At 39.7% G+C, this 21377-nt stretch overlaps 1 protein-coding gene across 1 annotated transcript in view; it reads left to right on the top strand.

Annotated features, from left to right (window-relative positions):
• Positions 1-9319: 9319 nt before the first annotated feature.
• LOC106520391 (latent-transforming growth factor beta-binding protein 2) overlaps positions 9320-21377 on the top strand; it is a gene marked incomplete in the record, with an annotated part of 94604 nt that continues 82546 nt past the window's right edge. The window contains 2 exon segments of the mRNA XM_014012473.1: positions 9320-10243; positions 12712-12785. Coding sequence (XP_013867927.1) covers positions 9867-10243; positions 12712-12785 — 451 coding nt within the window.

The following is a 21377-nucleotide window of genomic DNA, read 5'->3' as shown; positions in this document are numbered from 1 at the left end:
TGGAAATAAACACAGAATGTAACACTTTTTAGTCTCAGCTCACTCACACCCTGGATTCATTACGGAACAGAAAGGAAAACCTTCCATTTTCTGTTTTTTCCCCCCTCTCTCAGATCGAACATGACATATCACAGGCTGTTATGCAACTAAAGAAGTTGCTGGCTGTTTGCAGCAAATGAGATTGAGCTATTTTCTGTTTAGGTTTGTGATGAACAGCGCCCAGGTTGCCTCCAGATGTGGCCTGGCTTCAGACACACTCACACGCTGAATCCATTTTTTGATCAGTTCACCTTTAACAGAGAGAGCCTACACAACATTATCCATCATCTTAAGAGATGACGCAGAGATCTATCAAGTAGATCTGACTCCTTGGCGCGAGCACTGAATCATTCTTTATGCTAAATGGTGGACAGATGGTCGAGCCTCTGCAAACAATCACAGCCAATGATTACCACACTAACTAGTGAGATGAAAACAATGAGGAGGCGGTGAAAACAGTAGTTGGACTGACAGACCATCTTAAACTTTCATGCCAACATGGCCTTCGGTGCAAAATGCCAGTGATTCCTTTTGTTTTACTCACTTTACTGATGCACCAAAGAATGTGTTTATTTTCAGAGGAAAACGTAAAAAATCTGAATTATTTTACGAGACAATAAACAGACACTGGGTTACACCCTTCCACTCCACTTTGCCCAAAATGAAATCCCCTGCAGCCTTACACAATTTCCAAACAAACAACAGAAAAAAAAAAAAAAAATCTGGCACACAACAAAATGTGCAAAGTTTCAGACCAAATTCTTACACTGAAATTTATCTAAACATCTCACACAATGTGAACTAAGCTTATAGGGGACATTTCATGCCATATCCACTTTTTCAACTGTTAAATAAATTTTGTTGTGTACTTAGAGTCTCTCCTGGTGCTGCATATTCTTTATATTCTGTTTGGGTCATTTTTTTTGCAACCCACTTAGTTTTCTCGACTTTTTATGACGTTTTTCGAAATATTAAGTCAAATCATTTGTGATAGAACCGCCAAATAAGGTCTTAAGTGACGTACCAACTACAATTTGGTTGTCTTCATTCTCCTCTGGTTCTGGGTCAGACTCTGGCTCCAGCATGTAAGGCTGGATGGACAAGTCTTCCCTTGTTAATTTTCCCCCTGAAAACGCCCAGTAGATCTTAGAAAACTGAGTGAGTCTTCGCCTCTGGGAAGGTGTAGTGAAAATTTTCGAAGTGTCACGCTTATCACTCAAAACCTGTGTTCAAAATCTGTGGTTTCTGAAATCCGAAACATGATTGCATCGGGCAGCAGATCCTTCTCACTTCCAGTGACCAGTCCACGTGTTACTGGTGGCATCAGGTGCTTATGGTGCAGGTTGACTCTCACTTCGATCTGGAAATTGCACCATGTCCAACCTGGGCCCACCAGTCAGCAGTTTACTGTTGCTGCAGGTGAGTTGGGTGAATGGGTTTTTTGGAGCCTCCAGACCGACTTTTTGAACGCTCTTAATTTGTAAATAAAACATTGTTGCTAAATGGTTGTAAACTTCTTTATCAAGCTATGATGGACTGCTCTGGAAGATGGGGGGGTGGGGGGGGCAATGCCTCATTTGGATTTAAAGAGACAGCGTCAAAATGAGTTGATCTGAGACACACCTCAGAAAAGGGGTGAAAGAGGGGCTTGTAGAGTTACAACAAGGAGAGATTCAGGCCAAAGCATTGCAGTACCATTTTATATAGACCCCAACTGAATGATTAAATGTGAAATAAAAGCATTTAAAAGCACATGTCTCCTTTAAGGCTTAATGCACAGACTGTGTGCTTCTTTATCTTATCACTGAAAGGCAGTTTGACAAATTTAATGTTTTAATAACTGTTACTGCAGTCATCTTATATTTTTCTACTCATCTGTCATTGTAAACATCCATTTATTAATTTTCCTCTTCCTTAGTTAAGCATTGATTTTAACTGTGCCAATACAGAGGAGAAAAAGGTAGGAGCTTATTTTCCAAGGGCAGCTCTTTACGTTTACACCAGATCAGTTATCCTGCAGTCAAAACTCATTAAAAACAAAGGGATAACATGTCTGTGCATTCTGTTATGTATTAACCGTGTCTTGCACATTGACATTTAAAACCACCCTGCACACCCCTTTACAGAGCCCTTGTTTGATAAGATGTTGGACCTCTGTTATTTATATGAATAAAATGTGTTGCAGAATCCTTGATTCTACATCTGTGGTACAAATAATGTATTTCTTGTCATTTCTGGTCAGTTTTATGTAGAACAGTCGGCATCTGAGATTTATTTTGTACATTTAAAATACTTTCCTGCGTGTTCTAAATGTCAATTAGGTGACAGTTGGGTCATCTGATGCCGATGATGCCAAGCAAAGTCTTGAGAAGCAGCAAGACAAGTAAACTCACCTCCTTTGGCTCTTGAGGCTGTTGAGCAGCATGCCTGTCTGCAGGCTTATTAAAACTTGGCTCCCTAATAAACAGTTGCCCTTGAAGCCTGCTGTGTGCTCGGAGCTGCTCAGGAGATGGGGCTCTGGATGCGTAAGGGCCTCTCTTCCTGCTCCCTACTGCGCACGCTGCATAAAACTCAGCAGTACCAGCAGGTCGAATAGAGTCATATGAATGCTTTTACATTACACTGAACTGGAATGTTAACAAAAGGCAGTCCACAGAATAAACTCTCAGCTTGTTCCACTGCCACAATTTTTTTTTTTTTTTTTTTTGCGCGAATTGTTCTGCAAGCTGCTATAGTTTTACTCCTGTCATTTTTGCCTGGGGTGATTTAAATCCCACTGCTGCAGCTCGGGATAAAAATGCAGTTCTACATCAGATCATACCATGACTTCACACTCCAACATGCCAATTTGTGTTTGTGTGAGAATTACAAAGTGTGGAGTTTTTTTTTAAAACAAGAGTTGCTCAAAAACAAGGCTCCCTCAGGAGTTAGTTTTACGAGTCGGGCAGTAACAAGAGGCTTCCATAAATGATGGCCTATTAACAGCTGTCAAAACCTTCCACCTAACTAGCTACCTAATTTACTGTTTAGCTATCAAACTAGCTACCGATCTCATTACCAAGTTATCTTATTAGCTGTATTTGTCTGTGAAAATTTGCTCTATTTCTGCCCCAGATGAATGTCACACAAAATTTAGGAGTAGTTCAAAGAAATTCCACTAAACTATCATGATGAATGGGGCAGCTTTCCCAAACATCTGCAGGAGGCCTTGCTTTCTGTCGGCCCCGGGGGGCTTCTGCAGACAGGTCATCATACCTCTTTGAACCACACATCTGCTCCTCCCTTCATTCCCATGCCATGGATCCCATGCTTCTAACAAGGTTTCATTGACGAAATGAATTTTAGTTTGTTTTACATGTTGATGCTGATGTAACCCTGATGACCCTTTGCTGGAGGAATGCCCATTCAACGCTGGTGACTGGTAATTAGCACAGGTCTGTTGTAGAAAGCACTGAACTCCACTCAGCTAACTGGTGTCATTTTTAACCCCCCTCTACGATTGTTTTTAGTATATTGAACAGGTTAACAGGTCAAGAAAGTTTGTTCTGACCACATGGACTCATGAAGGTTCAGCGGAATGAAAAATAACAAATTTTTCATGCTTAATAAGAAACTATTCAGGTCAAATTGACCTTTTGCAGAGGGTTAAATCGCATTATAACTTTCTGGTTCCCAACCGTCACGGTTAATTGGAGGCAGAGAAGAAGATCTGATAAGAAAATGGACACATGGATGTTGCAGGAGAGGCCACATGATTCTCTGCTTGCAACTAACCAAGTGTGAGGCCTGCTCAATACCAGTTCAACCTGGAGAGACTCACACAAAGACAAAGTGAAATTAGGAAGTAAATTTATTGACATGAATGACAGAGTTTGGCGCTCAGACCCTGCCAGAGGCTGTGAGATGATGTGAGCTCCGATGAGCTGCTTGAGATGAGGGGTAGGAGTATTTTCTTCCCCCCCGGGGCCTGACACTGGTGGTGGAGGTTAAAGGTGATAGAAGTCTTTGGAAGCCAGAAGATGATGGTTGGAGGAGGGGAGGTGGAAGTTTGGCGTTCGGCTGGTAAGCGGTCGTAGTGATTTCAGAGGACGCTTTTATCCACTGAGGTCATTTAGTCCATCAGAGTTGAACTTTCGTCTAAAACTCCATCAGTCAGCAAAAATGAAAATTTTTAGAAACGATATACATGTTGGTGAAAAGACACAAAAATAACAGTTCCAGGAATTAGTCAAGGCCAAACTCCAGCTTCATACCAAATTGATGTGCTGTTACGTTGGAAGCTGGAAGGCACGTGCACTGCGGTGAGTCAGCCAACGAATGGAGTTGATGCTTCATCCATTCCTAGCAGCAAAGGTAAACAGACCATAACCAGAATACCAGCAGTGTGTGTGCATGTGGGTGTGCGTGCGTGCGTGTGTGTATGTGCCCTTGTTTTTGCTACTTGGTGGGGACAATTTTTCAGGAAAATGCAGCCTTGTGGGGACCAACGCCTGGTCCCCATGACTTTGGAGGCTGATTTTGGGTGGGGTGGGTGGGGGGTTGGGTTTATGACTAAGATGTGAATTGAGTTTTTGTTAGTTTTAGGGTCAGTGAGGTAGGTACCTGTGAGGTTAATTTTAAGGTAAATGATCAGGGTTAGGTTATAAAATAAAAAATGAATGGAAGTCAATGGAAAGTCTCTATAAGGATGTAGAGACAGTGTGTGTGTGGAGGGGGGAGCTGTTTATATGTGTGTTCAGACTGTTAACTGATGCCATATAAAAAAAACTGAATGGAACTGAATTGGAAAAACTCAAAATAGATCTCAAATATTTTTCTAAAAACCTTTGTAAAATAAAACATTTAACAGCTACAAGCAGATGTTTAGATGCAGTTTAAGTTGACTGTGGTGTTTTGGTGAAATGAGGGACAATTGCAATTAATATTCATTTCTATCCTCGTGGTAAAGCTCCTATTGTGGAAAAAGCTTGACCCTAATTTTCCACCCGGGGTTGGTAGAGGCACCATGAAACAACATGAATGGAGTCTGAAGCTGTGAGGTTCACTGCCATTTATCACCCCAATCAGGACAAGCAGCAACAGAGTAGGTCCGGTGAGTGCCTTGTGGCCAGGTCACAGTCTGGAGGGCACAGGGAGGAGCAGATCCACTGAGGGGGTTTGGGGCAGACACAGGGTAGGCACATCAACATGAGTGTGAGAGGACAAAAAAAAAAACTGAAAGGAAGGGGAAAGAATAGTGAGAAAAGAGAATAAAGCTCAGATTGATTGATCACACATGTTAGCTCTTTCTTGTGGGTTTTATTTTGTGATCTAAACATTCAGAATTTATTTTTAAAATGTGTTAGAGTAGACATTTCRCTCATGCTATTGGTTTATTCTGTGACTGAATTTGAGTCTGACTAAAGATTAGAAAGCCCTGTTTTCTTCTTGAACCTTTTTTTTTTTTTTTTTTTGAATTGGGCACTAACTTGACCTTTGGACAGAAATGCTATTACTATACAGACATTTGACACCATTAACATGTATTGTTTATCAAAACACAAGACAAAAAAACTACATTTGGAACACAATTTTAAAATTGAGCATCTAAAAGATCTTTTGTAAAYTGAGCAGATCATTCCACTGATCTGAGTCAAAACACGCAGCAGWGCAAAAAWWAAAAAWWAAAAAAACGTGTTCATGAATACTTTGTTCTTGTAGCCCATTCATCAACATCTCTTGGCTCCTTAAACTTCAATACGTCTCTCTCTCTTGTGAAGATAACAAGGCTGCAAGAGGCTTATCCTGACGGGGATCTGAACCATGCCTCTGTTCCAAGGGCAGGAACGGAACCACTGTGCCAACCTACCTTAGTCAAACCCTGAAATCTAACATATGTCTTTGGAAAATGGACAATAATTTGTAAATAAAATGTAAGTAATTAATCTGTGCCATTGTTTAATTTTTATTTTTTTTCATGCAGATGAGAGCCTTTAACTTAGCAGTTCACACCCAGAAGAGAGTGAGCTGATCCCYCCGAACACACTGCCAGTGTCATGACATGGATCAAAAGCTTTGCCAGTGGTCTGATTGATTTGAACAAGTTTCTGGATCACACCACTGTTAGAAAGTGTAGCTGAGGATGATACATTTTGCCTTTGTTTCATGTTTGACAGTGCTGTGCTTGTTTTTTACAGTACGGCAGGGCCGGCCCTAGCCAATTTGGCACCCTAGGCAAGACATCAGGTGCCCCCCATCCCCTGCCAATTTCCAATACCAAAATATTAATTTTGTCTTTGATATTARTTTCTTTCTTTAGAAACTAAGTTGTCCAATTAAAAAAGTTAACAATATGATTATTTTGATACAGAATAACAGAAGTCTRCCTTATACCTGCCARCATCTGCTGACAAGAATGARGAACAYCTGTTCATGTCAATGAGAAATTGTGGAGTGAAGCAGTTCTAGGGGRGATCTAGTGGTATACTCCCCCCAAAAAATACCAAAAACTCTGCATTTTCCAGTCATTTSAAGAGCATYTTACTAAATTCTTGGGATTAATAAAACAACATAAAATCAGTATTTTATAAAGGTGGAACAATGAAAACCAGACTAACTTCKGAGGTCATAACTGAAATTTCCATAATCCTTGTGTTGTATTTACTAACTGAGCACCAGTAGTTAGTCTTGAATGCATCACATACTTTTATAATGCAACATCCWCTGYAMTATAACACCTCATGTAGTAATAAAACAGACTGAGAAATGCCCAGAACAACCCACAGGCCACTCCTGCACTACGACTGTTCAGAAGTCCATTCACATGGTTTTCAAGGCTGTTTATGCAAACCCTCCAACTCCTGAATTCCCATCAAGAAACCTCCCCTTTCCTGCCCATGTGAAGCATTTTCGTATTAAACATAGCACATTCTTTTTGCAAGAAAAACTGCTTTTTGTTGTTGCGTGAAAGCCTGTTACTACATATATGAAGGAGGCTCAAGCTGCTGCAAAGCATGATGGACATCTTCTTTAACGTTCCCTAAACGAAGGAGCTGTCATTCATTCATTCATTCTTCCATTTCATTTCATTTGTTTTCCATTCCATGAGGGGATGGAGCCTATCCCAACTGTCAACAGACAAGAGGTGGGGTCCACCCTGGACAGGTTTCCAGTCCTTGACAGGGGAAGCTGTCACGGTCAAAGAAAACAAAAGCTAATTAGAAAAAAACTGACATTAATAAAGCAAACAAGTTCAATCTTTACAAAACATTTCTGTGCCAATAGCAATTCCTTTTCCACATTTCCCTCCAGCCCCRTCTGAACAATGTCACCATTATGTTTGCTCCGAGGCAAAAAGAAAGGAGAGCTTAGGGCTTTGATACAAATAGCAAAAAAAGGTAATGAAAAGATTGACATTCCTTGCTGGTGCCCTCCATTGAAAGTCATCACAGAGACTGATTCACAAAGATTACTTAAAATTCTGCTGGTGGGGCTGAAAATACACCCTCATTTCTCWCAGATAATGGAAGCCTACATTCTGGCTGTAATGATACTGTTTGGATTTCTAATGAGTACACTTGAACTCTGACCCTTCAACCCCCTCCCAGAGATGATGAGACAGTTGCTCTTCACCAAATGCATGTAAATGTGACTATTATGCTGATAAGTAAGCATGTGGAAGTTGTTCCAGCTTCAAAAGAAACTACTTGACTTCACGTTTTGACATCTGTCCAAGAAGAGGAGCAATCACACACTTGAACTAGTTTTGGGACGATTGAAACACAAGACTTGAATTTTGTTATCTGTTCTTTGTAAGATGTGYGGTGTAATGCAGATACTGTATATTTAGCATAATAGAAATGGCTGTGATGTTTTCAAATAACCTTTTGTGTAGATGTGGTGGTGATGGCCAGAGATGTTCCTCCAGGTGGTTCTTTGAGATGCTGCAATCTTGTCCACTGGGACTACTTTTAACATCTGCAATAGATAAATTGTTACAAAATGCTACGCTGTCAAAATTGCAAACACTTTTTAAGTTCCTGTTGAAGTAAATTGTATTAAAGATTAATTTACTTTGTTTACCAAAGGAATATTTAGTTGTCCCTACCATACTGAGTTTATTCGATGTTACAATGCATTCCAACAGCACAACAAAAAGCTTTTTGTAAAACAGCCAAACATGAATTCAGTTTTTAGTATAATGCAGATGCTGTTCTGTAGAAGTTATTTGCAAGGTTTTAATGAATTTAGCAGCATGTGGGAAACAAATTGAAAGCAGATTAATGATATTTTTATTTGATTCATACTTGTGCAAATGCAAACAGTACTTTATATTATTTGATACTTTATGTAATAAGTACTAAAAATGTAACTTGTGTTGGAACATAATGGTTATAATGATGGTCAGTAGTTCTCAGCATCCTCATTTAAACAAGCACAAATTTAGACAYCAACAGTAGCATTTTCGCTTGAGCTGAAGCTAAAGAAATCTGCACGAGACCAACATCAGCACCAGGCGTGCAGCTGTGAGACAAAAAGTACTGATTGTGAGACAAATGTCTTCTTCTTGCAGATTTCTCGTTATGGAAGATCAGCTCTGCTCAGGTTCAAACCTCAACAGCACAGCTGAGAAGAAAAAAAAAGAGCTTTATGCTATAAAACATCATAATGTTTCTCTATTGAAAAGAGGCTGAAGCCTTTTGTCTCTGGGATTTATTACGTGGAAGAGCATAAATGGGCAGGATACGGTATTCATTATGTTTTGGATGGGAGTTCTGTGAGTGGTAGGTAATGGTGCTTAGGGAGCACTCATGAGAGAGAAAGTCATGCATTCTGTGGGCTAAATGAAAGGCGTGTGCCAACTGTCTTTGGGTTCTGTGAGGATCTTAGGGGAGAAGAGAAATGTGTTGATTCCAGACAGTGTAGGGGGAAAATGATGATGCAGCATGCATGAGAGGGGAATGGGCTCGGTTACATAACTCAGTTTTCCAAAGTTTCAGTTAGAATTTGATCTGTGTGCTTCCAGAATACAGTAGACTTCACGCAGGGCTTAAAAAACAAATCTTTTTTCTCTTTCCCCTTTTTTTTAAATGAACGCTCTTAAAAGTGGCGCTGCACGTTTTGTGGATTGTTGCATCAATCAGAAATGTAAACTCTCCCAGGAAAACATCTGGAAGTTGTGGCWGTCCTAAATTTTATGACAATGTAACAGTTTGTCAGCTCAAATATAAAATGAAGGGGAACGATCAACACAGCTGCATCCATAATCAATGCAGAGAGAGAGAGAGAGAGAGAGATCTGTTACAAAAAAAAGGGAAGAAAAATCATCATGTAACTTGGCAGAGTGTGGCCACATGGTCCTGTGTGTGGAAGCAACACAAGGGGGTGTTACTTCTTGCAAAGCTCATGCAATCCCTCCAAAAATTCCCAGTGACTTCAGATCCAAGGAGGAGGTGATCTTCATGGGAGCACGGTTCAAACTCTCACTTGGAGCGCAGCTTCAGCAGCCGCTCTTTTTGCGCCAGTTCTCCACTTAAACAGACACTAAAACAGATGGAGTAATGTTTGCCTAAAACAGTTGTTTTTTTAAATCTCTGCGCTGGAAGATTTTTTAAATTAATTTATTTTTTTATTGTTAGGTGCTGATTTGATAACCTGAAAACATCCTGAGTCTTACCTGGACATAATGAAAAGCTGTCCAGGCGTCTTTCACAGCTGGGAGAGGATGCTGCTGGTTTGAATTMTCGTGTAAACAAATGGTCAATTTCTTCTTCTTTTTTAAAAACATTTGATCATAACTCGGTGCCTGACTGTCACTTTACGCGGTAGTTTCAAAACTTTGAACCAAAATGAGACGCGCGGGATTTGTTGTTTTGTTGACTGTGGCGCTGGTGTGGGTTGGAGGCAGTGAGGAGACGACAGGTGGGAAGCGTGAGGGCGCAGGCCAGGTGGACCGGGACCTGCAGCTGTCCCGGGAGATCAGTCAGTCTTCGTCGTCAGGGGATTCACGGAGCGAGGCTTCTCCTCCCGGAGCTCCGCTCCGGACTCCCAGGGGGGCAGCGGCTCGAGAGGACGGCGGCAGGCAAGCGGCTGCGRGCGCCTCCGGGACGGAGCTCCCCTCAGCGCCGCGCGCCGCCAGACACCCGGGGAGCCCGCAGCAGAGGAGCGGGGCGAACCGCAGGCAGAGCCCCAGAGCCGGCTCTGCAGGAGCAAGGCGACTCGCTGGGTAAGAGAAGCCAACTCCACATGCTTCCCACTCATAATCAAACTTTTGCATTCACTCAGCAGCAGCAGTTTCATTGGAATCTGTGTGACCTATTTTACTGCAGCCAACATGAGTCCATGCGGTTTACTGTATAATGTGGYGGTGGCCCACTGCAGCACAATCTTTCTTCCTGTAAGGAAAACCAGCAGATGATGTAACAAGAGCCACAAAGAACTCTGTAAATACTATTAAATTGTCATCCAGAGAACATGTACCTTTCAGGCCAACTGAATGTGAGTTTTAATGCATGCTGGGAGTTTTGTTGTGAGAGGTCATGCCAGGACATGAAATGATTTCTGTGGCAAAAAACACCTTGACAGTAGCTAAAGTATACCAGCATTACACCTCACGTTATATTCATTGTATCAGATAAACTTTGAGTATCTCAGATTTGTGAGCTTTTATCAGAGGCTCATCCATAAATAGCTTTAATTTGTGAACCTCTCTAATCAGAAACACCTGTTCCTCTGTCTGGTTTAAAAGGATGATGGGTTGTTTCCATTAAACAGCTCTTCTTGTTAAATGGATCCTCCTGCATCCACTTCTGTTTGTTCCATAGGGACGAGGCTTTCATCCACAGGAGAGGCTGAATATTTACAGAATAATCAGAGAGGGGGGTTTAAAAGGCTCGTATTGGTCTGTGTGAATATGCGGGTCAACACTGGGCTTTTCGCTCAAAGAAAATTGATTATCTGGGTAATTTATGGTTTCGTTTCACAATAAACAGAACGTATCTAATTAGTTTGCACAGATATACACGTCATGCATGGTTTCTTGTCTTAAACCCCAAACAAACAACGATAACAACAGCCCAAACGGTAAATAAACCCCAATTTGTGGCTTGAACTCTCCAATTGCTCAGCTGCTTTGCTAACCCTTCTTAGTTATATACTTTTGTGGTAACATTTTCTAAAAAAAAGAAAGAAAGAAAGAAAGAAAGAAAGAAAGAAAGAAAGAAAGAAAGAAAGAAAGAAAGAAAGAAAGAAAGAAAGAAAGAAAGAAAGAAAAAAGAAAAAAGAAAAAAAAAAGTCTAACATCTTAGAAATCCCCAAAACCTTGTCCAGCTGCTTCAGTAGGCTAAGCTTAACAGAAATTATACATTGTGCACTGGACGTTATAAACATCAACCTTCTCAGTTGCAGTTTAACACAACATGCTGTCCGTTTAAAGCACCGTGCAAAGAAAATAGGTGCCTTCATTATTGGATCCAACATGCTTTATTACAGCATGGAGTGAAAGCCTTGCTGAAAAACACGGCTCAGCACTGAATGAATAGACTTCTTTTAGTTCCAAAGAGCCGTAAAATAAGTGTTGCATAAATGTACAGGAGCGTTAGCAGCCTGCCCGGTGATTTTAACAGTTTTTTTTATTCGTTTGTTTCAGATGAATCATCTGCTACTTGTTAGTGAAAGTGAACGTGCGACACATTTCCTCTTGGAATTCCCTCTCAGCGCTCCTATTTACCGTATCTCCAGCCCCTGGCAGTGCTGGATGCACTTAACCCACCCCTCCTTACATTATGTGACTCAGTATGACTCCCGCTCTCTGTGGTTAAAAGAATTGCTCCCGGATCAAAATGTGCTAGAAAAAAAGGGTTAATTGTGCGTGCTTGTGTGTTTACCTGGAGCATGGTAGTCTTGTTGTATTAACATCTCCATTACAGACACAAATCCCTTGATGGAATTTGTAACGTGATGACTGAAATCTTTGGCACGGGCCCGGCCTGATGTGCTTGATTTACGACAACAATAAGCCTGCCAAAAGGTCTAAATGACTGGATGTTATCCCTGTGACGCCTCCGTAACACTCTCAGCTAATAATTGCAATCCGACTGAGGTCAATGAGTTAATCCCTGTTATCTCCTCAAGTCTCCATGAGTCAGAGATCCACTTACTGTAATATCTCATGGAAAGACAATGAAGCACAGATTTGTGGTCGGATGCTTTTTTATCTTTCTCATGACAAAAAGAAAAAAAAAGGAAAGAAAATGCCAGATAAGTTCAGAGAGCAAAGAATCCAGTCCTAGCTGTTAAAAACTTGTCATCTCTCATTTGTTGCATGGTTTATAGAAGTTGCAAGATGTAGTTTTATGTCTCTCGTGTCTCCCATAATCCCGTTAAGGCTCAAATAACTCGGTATTTGTGTTCACTCTGGATCCTTACATAATAGAATGAGAGGTTTGTTGGTCCACATTAAGACAGAGATTTGTGACTTGCCCTGAAGTATTTATTAAATAACATGCTATCATAGATAATCTCAAAGGTTCACAGAAAAAACAAAAAAGCCACAACAGAAAGTTCAGACTAAAGTTGACATTTTGGAAGAGAACTTTTTTTTAGTCATGTAACAATTTGAAATCCTAGTTTACTCAACGAAAAGGTGGTTTAAGTGAGTTTCTGTCTAATAAATCCTTTTTACATTTGACTCAGGCCTAACGTCTGTGGAGGTCAGCAGTGCTGCTCGGGTTGGGCGTTGGCACCAGGAACCAATCGCTGCATAAAACGTAAGTATGATGATGTCCTACAGCATGTACTCTTTAAAACGGAAGCAGATGATTGTTTTTGCTTTTTCTCATCATTGGGAGGCATGCAGGCTGTGTCTCATTTCGGGGGGTTGCAGCCCACATAGATCGCAGCCCTTTTACACAGCATGAAATGGCTGTGAAACGAGACAATCTAGTCTTTTGATTGATGGATGTTTGCCTGACGACGCGTTGCCCCTTTATGGACTCGACACATGGGAGGCGACGTCGCTCCCTCTCCTTTCATTTCTTATAGAACTTGCTTAAGGGTTCCCACGGGTCCTTGAATTCCTTGAAAGTTTGTGAATTTGAAAAAGGATTTCAAGGCCCTGGAAAGCTTGTGAAAGCAGCCAAAAATTACACTTGTCCTTGAAAATCCTTGAATGTTTTTTTGGGGACTGAAGTTCTCTATTCACACAGCTGATTTTCATCATCTATAAAGAAAAAAAACATACATTTGTTGCTGTGGATAACTCAGGATTACWGTAAACTGACGAGCTGAGTGAAGCTGACCCCTCCCAAAAAATGAACCACAGAAAAAAAAGATGCAAAATATTCTGAGTGGTTAGTGCTTCGTTTGTGCAGGTTTGTGCACTTGAAATTGTCATTTGTGCTGCTAGGGCTTTTTATATATTAAAGATTATTTGTAAGGGTCATTCAGTGGTCACCATTGCTCCAAAATGAACCAAAAATAAACCAAACTAGTTGAATTTTGTAGTGCTTTGTTTGAGCAGGTTTGTGCGGTTGAAACGGCTGTTTGTGCTGCTATAATTCATTAGATATTACACGTTATAATTTCGGACGATCACGTGACTTGGCCTGAATTGTTTGATTCACTCGTACATATGATCATTTTTTCCTTTCCTGTATTCCCAAAATCTTGATTATTTGGTGTCTTATGYTGCTGTTGGTTGCTGGGCACATGGAAATGTATCAGATCTTGTCATCAGCAGAGTTGGCAAAAACACGGCCTGGAAAAAGGAAAAGTTATTCCTATTGTCTGCTGCCGAAAGGCAAAATCAGATGATTACGTTTTTTTTCCCCCCTTCGTGTGTTTGTGTGTCTGTCTGTTACCAGAAATATTTCACGAACCCCTGAATAGATTTTAATGAAATTTGCAGAAAAAGAGTTGGACTTCTGGAGTCGATCTGATTCAAGATGGCTGTTCCGGTTGGTCGACCTCAAAAAATACACAAATGGCTTAAACTTAGTCCATTTTAAAAATATTGACTTAAAATTTGATGTGGTAGGAGATGAGGCTGATCCACAACACATATTTTAAGTACTAAAATATTGTGCAAAGATTTTTGTTTAAACATTTGCCATTATTCCTACAAGGAATTCTAGGCCTGTACATTTGAATAAATTTATGTTTTTTCTTTCATTCGGCCTCCAAACTTTGAAAGCACTATCACGTATCTGTGAAGTCATAAGCAGCAAACTGACATCAAACACACATATTAGTACATTTTTCACTGGTAAACTTTGAAAGGCTAAGATTCTCATGCACACAGGCTAGAAAAAAAAAAGCACAGTAAATGAGTCCTAATACTATCCTGTCAAATAGAAGTGCCCTATGAACATTTTAGAGGGTTATTGCCCCCATGGTCACGTTCATCATGCGGTGTTTTCATTTTCCTTTCATGTAAGACTCTTGCTTGGAATTAACCAAGAGACAGGAAATTGGCTCTGTTGTTTTCTCTTTTTTTGACTCCAGCCCATAATTACAAGTGAAGCTGCTTCTTTTTTTATTTGACCACAGCAGCACTAGTTTTACTAACTGCCAAAAAGTAAAGACTGAATGAGGGAAAGTAACTGTTAATCTAGCTAAATTCTGGAGTTTACAGTAGTTAGTTGTGTGTGTTGCTGTTTATGAACAAAGCTACACATCTACCAAACAGCAAGAGAAATGTTTTTTTCATTTTTTTACTTGTTTACTGTCTTCCCAGTTCCTTCTCTGATAATTATTTCCCTCCCTAACACATGAAAACACTTTTCACACACATTTTTGCGAGCCAATTACACAACAAGCTGACTGTCCCGGCAGTCTTCTTATTAGACCCCCCCCCCCACCCCCCTCCATTTGTGCTGGCTTCTTTAACACACCCCACATAGACAMACTGAGAAAGGCGTAAATTGCAGCTTGTGTAGTGGGGAGGCGCATTTACCTTAAGCAAAAAAAAAAAAAGTTAATTTAATCTACCAGAAAGAAGCAGGTTCGATTTAATGCGTTCATGTTAAACAAGGCATTGTATTTGAGCAGGCCGAGGGTCTTGCTAACCATCTGGAGCCCCTTACAGCTTGGCCCTCACCAAGGTTTGCCGTGTTATCATCGGCTGAAAAAGGCTCCACGGCCGGCAAGGTGCCAACCCAAAGGCTTCAGGCTGGATTAGGGACAGGAAGACCCCATGTCGAAGACTTTAGGAGTGGAAAACCAGCTYAGGCTATCTTTAGTCGGTCCACGCCTGAGTCCCAGGCTGCCTTTTTTTCTTCTTTTTTTTTAAGGGTATTTCAGGCAGTTTGAGAAAACATGTTCAGAGAAGGRGGGGGGGGGGGACGAAGAGAAACAAACCTGTCGCCTGTGAGCAAAAGTGAAAACATAGCTGAGCTGTTTTAGGAACTTCCTGCCGAACGGGGGTTGATGTAATGTCTAAAATTCGAAGCTTCAGACTTGGATTTGGGTTCTAGAATAGCGGCTTTCTAACAATACCTCCTTATGCAACAGAGTTTAGCTCAAAGCAAACACATGACAGGGAGTGGTTTGCTTTTTTTTTCATTCAGGGAGGCCGCCTACGCTTCTGTTATAATATGTTCATAAAAAATATCACTTCTGTCTGTGTGGGTTTGTGTGAAACTTCATTTTCTAGAGATGCTTTGCACCAAACACTGCGGACGTTAGTTCATGAATAATCTGTCATGTTAAACACRTTTTATCCAGCAGCTAAGAACCTCACAGTTCAGTCACTAAATACACCAGTAATGATAACCTGAGGAGCGTTGTACAGCTGCCTAAACAGTAATTGTCAATGAAAAGGAGAGCAGCATGTTGGTTTATTACCAACAAATTCATTCCCATTGAGCAGCTTGTACTGGAATTGGCGGTTTACAAAATGATATCTTACTCTGTTGTGGAATTAGAGTGGAAGTTTGAATATCTGGCTTGTTTGACGGTAAATACCATAACCCTCAATTATGCTAAATGTATTGAACATTAGTGTGAGATGACTGTTTTGAAGTTCTGGTTTACAACATTCTTGGAGAGGAAAACACTAGTTAGGGACTTTTAAATCCTCAGCAACTCTTGGAGAGATTTAAATCAGATCTTTTGTCATTTGTATCTGCCTATGAAAAAAGTCCTTTGAACTTTTAAATAAGGGTTTCAGTCAGAGCAGCATTAGCAGTGGGTGATCTGGCCAAATGATCAAATTACAGTATCCCCATCTCCATGTTCCGAATCCCACTTCTACCCACAAATTTAGTTGGGGCGATCACATGAGTCATTTTGGATTTAGTTGCCTGGAAACAAAGCTTGTGACTTTGACCCAAAGCAAATGAGTCTGGGTCACAAATCTTTACATCTTGCTTTTGATCTGATTTTTTATTTTTGAACGTTTTGACTAAAAGTGGTGGCTCATGTTACTGTTCACTTAGGTGCTTTTTTTTTTCAGGCTGCTGTTCCATCCCACTGTCATGATCTGTGTTTTTTCTTTCATTTTCTAGTGTTTCTTTGTCCCCCCCGTGTATCTCTTCGATGCTGTCTTGCCTTCCAGCCCCGCCCACGCTCACCTGTTTCCTCTTGTGTCTCCCCAGGTGTTTCCCATTGTCCTCATTAGTTTGCCTTTATATTCTGTGTCCTGTCTTCAGTCTTTGTGGGATCATTGTTCTGTCTTCCTCGTTCCTGCTAGTCTGTGAGTGCTTGTAGAGTTTTTGAGCTGCCTCGCCAGCCTTTTCTGTTATATTAAAGCTTTTTTGTTACCTTTTGAACCTCACCTGCGCCCTGGGTTTTTCCTGCTCCAAGTTCTGTCACCCACCAGTTCAAGTTTGTCTTGCTAGATAAACAAAAGTTTTATTCCCAACTAGATTTTCTTCTTCATAAGTTTATCAATCATATATGTTGTTTGGATTGTCTTTTTATAATCAGAATCACCACATGGACTTTTATTGCTGCATTCTTACGGAGTTTGTTAGTAGACACAGGCCAAAGGATTGGTCAAAACAAAACAATAAACAACATAACCAAAAGTGAATAAACTCAACAATAAACACAAAAGACAAATGAAAAAAATAACCAAAATATACAAATCCTGACATCACCACATTAAACACCACAATGTGTTTAGAATCCATGTGCTACATATGGCAACATACTGTAAATACTGCTGACAGAGGGACTTCCCCTCTTCAAAACCCATAAAAATATCTCGATTTAAACTCTCAGAAAGTGCAGATGAAAATTGCATCATTGCATCGAAAAATTAAACTGTTTTCTCTCTTAAGTAGTTGCTGATSTACAGAATGAAAGTCAGTAGGGAAGATTTTTTTTGATTGTCTTCCAGTTTTCTTTGGCCTGCTGTGCTGCTTACAGCCTCATCTCAACCCTAACATAATTCCTCAAGCAGAAGGGTCAGTCCATCTCTCGCATACCTTTGCAATCACAAGGTATCGTTTTCTGCCTTTACAAGCAAATGCTCCTCATACTGTTATTGTTTTCATTTCATTATATTCCGCTGTGGTTGGAGCTGATTCACCACCTTACAGCATGGACAGTCTAAATTCAGGAGTTCATGAATCACATTAAAGAGTCGACTCAACTGATAAGCATTGAATGTTTGTCTTTTAACACTACTGAGACGAGATAGCTCATTTAAAAAGAACTTATCTTTCAAAATACATCTTTTYAGTTGTTAAATGCATTTKGTTGAGTTTCTWGAATGCAGAAAATTTGAATTTATTCTCTTCTGTTGRTGTGTAGATATTTTATATTCTGAKTGGGTCATATTTTGAACTGTTATATCAAATTATTTTTACAGAACTTCTGAAAGTCTGAACTACAATTTGGTCGTCTTCATTCTCCTCTGGCTCTGGGTCAGACTCCGGCTCCAACATGTAAGGCTGGATGGTCAAGTCTTCTGTTGTTGACATCTTTTGATTAATTTGTAAATAAAAAGTTTCTGCRCCGCTAGATAGCTGTAAGCTTGTTTGGATTTAAAGAGACAGCCTCAAAACAAGTTGATCTATGACACACCTAAGAAAATTTGGTATGGTTGTAGCTGTGAGTCATCTTCAACACATTATTTAATGATTAATAAATCACACAAGAATTTTGTCTAAAATGTTGCTGTAAAAGGCATAAGGCAATACGTTTTTCTTCAGGCTGTACTGCTTTTTAATTATAGTTACTCATCATTTCCTGATTTTTTGGCTCTCAAACAGGAATAGTCTCTTGTTAAGTTAACCTCTTCAGMCCCAAGGGGTTTTCTTGATGTTTTTGCTCAAAATACCATGCTGAAGTGTAATTGAGTGTGTCTCAGCATTTACAAACTCTACTTAAATAATATTGGTATCAAAATAAAGCTAACACTTGGGAAATTGTATCAGAAGTGTAGGTATTAAAACAGCTGCTGTTGGTTTAGAAATATTCAGGATGCAACAGATTTTTCCCCCTCCCACCTGAAGAATTTTTGCATTAGACAGAATATAATCCATTAAAAAAACCATAATAAATAAGGATAAAACCTCTTGGAAACCATAAATTCACATGTAGACAATACCTGTGCAAAGATTCATGCTGCTAAAATAAACTGTAGCAAAGTTACAGATGTTTTGGTAAAGAAATAATTTGATGTTTTGTCATTCTGCTAGGGCTGCCACAAACGATTATTTTAATAATCKATTAATCACCGATTATTTATTCGATCAGTCGACTAATCGGATCACACGTTAATTGAATATAAAACATACAGCTTATCATGTCAGAATGCAGCTGCTATTGTATAACCGTTGTTAGATTTTAGCTATATGCTAACTAAAAATAATTGCTGTGGAAGGCAAGTTCTGCTCTGCAGATATTGCACAGGTTTCTCTTTCATTTTMTTAAAATGATCCCACACTTTTGAGCTCCGTTGCCAGGTAGCCATGATACCAGAGCCTGTCTGTATAATGTCTTGTGACGTCCACGATCTACCCCGGTTACCACCACTGTGCATGTGTGTCAAAGACAGAAAGGCAGATGTGGCAGTGGAAGGTGTCAAAGCAGTTTGGAGAGAAAAACAAAGTAAAGAACAACAACAAAAACAAAGAAAACGATTAATTGATTATTAAACTAGTCATCGATTATTTTAATAATCGATTAGTTGTCGATTAATCGATTAATCGTGGCAGCCCTACATTCTGCAGAGGACAAACCATGTAGGTACCATTAATAAATGTTAAGAAATCGTAAGTTTTTAATTGCAAAAGTTATTTATTGTTTCCTTCCTGCCTGAAGAGGTTTGTTATTGAATGTTTATTTTGAAAAAACTATCCAGACATTTATTTGCCACGTTATATAAAATAATGAGAAATTATATTTGACTTCAGTTGGACCACATTCACACAAATTAAAGTAAATTAAAAAAAATTTCAACACACTTTATAACGTATTTTGGTATTTGCTTTGACTTGCTTTTAAAATAAAATGTCCAAAATATTTCTTTTACAGATTTGCTCCAATGTAATATCAGATTTATGATGGCACCATTTTGAACAGTTTGTTTACTTTCCGATTCAACAGCTTGATGTTTGGACTGTGTTTTGTGGATGTAAAAATAGTTTTCATGAGCTTTTAGCTAAGATTCTTAGGTTTGTATTGATACCAAACATGTCCAGGTTCAACTGACAGATCTTAAGTTAACAGAAGTTAAAAGAAATAGAAAACGGGAAATGCTGTTTTGCATGGGGCTCAAGAGGTTAAATATTGAATAAATTTGGTGTTTCATAAAAAGTAGCTACAAATTCAGGTAACAAATATTTATTTTGAATTGTATAAATTTAGCTTTCAAATGTAGAAATGGTACTAAAGCCATTTTTAGAAGTGCAGCTTCATACGTTGTCTGCATGTGTACATCCTGATGAGTGTTAAAGGGTTAATGCCCACGTTTTGTTGTTCCATGTGGGAACCAGCTGGAGGAGGAGAAGGACCGTGACACATGTGAACATTCTCTGACCTCGCCCCCCCAAATATTTAGGTTCACCATCTTATAGATGCTTCAAGTCTTTGAGTTTACTTTTTGTCTTCCTCTCTAATGCACCTTATGGAACATAAATATTTTGACCAAATCTTTTTTACTCATGTTCTGCATCAAAAACTCTTCAGGAATTTAAAAAAAGGTATAAACTTATATCCATGTTGCTGTTTCCTCTTTTCCCATTCAAGCAAGTTTCAGATTATAAAGTAACTGGCAAAAAAAGAGTTGCTAATTAAGTTGTCTGAAAGGGAGGGTTTGAGAAGCGACAACACAGGAGCATTCTCTGTTTTACAAGAACAGAAGGTTTTAAAGATGCTGTTGATTCTGGTGAGGTCACTGAGCCTCACCTTAAGTTCCTGCAACACAGACAGCCACAGAGTCCTCCTTGGCTTTTAAATGTCCTGCGTAGATTTGTAGGGGTTGCACAGTTTACAGTTTGGGGCCGTGACATTCCTTTAGTAACCCTGTCGAGAGTTATAGCCATTAGACAGATCCTGTAATCAATGCACACCCTGTCATCAGTGTAGGTGCTGGACAGCTCGTTCTGAGTTTGCCTCCTCAAACCAGGAGTGCCGCTTTCTCCGCTCCAGCTGATGTGTCTGTTTGTAGGTTGCAACTGAAACCTGRTTTGAGATCCCACTCCACATATTTTTCTAATTGCTACTGCTGACAGAGGTGTGTTCAATACCCAGACATCGCGTTTTAGAGCTTTTTTTAATTTTTCTGAACACATTTCTTTATAGGGTGTATATTAATGTACAGTTGTTTATCTGAATCTGAAAGGTATTCACTCTTTTTTTTCTTTATTTTAACATTTTTAGTGTGACAAAGAGTATTCGCAAAACTCTAAAAAAGAAAGCTTGCAATTGATATTTATAGAAAAACTAGAAGCACTTGGAGAGTGCAAACCTCCGCCAAGACCAATTTTCCGCATTCTGTAATAGAGTTAATGCACAAAAGCAGAGATGGAAACACATTTGCCGAATAAGTTAAGATGTAGCGAACATTTAAGCAGGCAGTATGCACAGAATTTCTTCTCGGTGGAGTCAGACTCGTCATCCGACATTATTCATTGTCAAACTGGTGTTGGATTAAGCTCCTAAGTTTTCATCAGTCACATTTCACTGTGTAAAACGTCTGTTTTATCCCCTTGTATGAGTTTGTAATGGCTTGAATGTCTTTATAAAGTGCTTCCTGGCTCCCCCCGTCTCCAAACTTTGAGGCCCGGCAGCTCTCTGTTTACAAGCCTAGTGGCGGGAAACTGTTTGATTGGTTAAAGGAAAAAAAAAATTGTATAGGTCCTCTGGACGGGTTCTTCTTTAATGAAACGTTTTGTCTCTCTTCCAAG

The sequence above is a fragment of the Austrofundulus limnaeus genome, unplaced genomic scaffold (assembly GCF_001266775.1).
Source record: "Austrofundulus limnaeus strain Quisiro unplaced genomic scaffold, Austrofundulus_limnaeus-1.0 Scaffold2, whole genome shotgun sequence".
Classification (NCBI taxonomy): domain Eukaryota; kingdom Metazoa; phylum Chordata; class Actinopteri; order Cyprinodontiformes; family Rivulidae; genus Austrofundulus; species Austrofundulus limnaeus.
The sequence above is the reverse complement of the archived record's forward strand: the minus strand, read 5'-3'. Positions and strand labels throughout refer to the sequence as shown.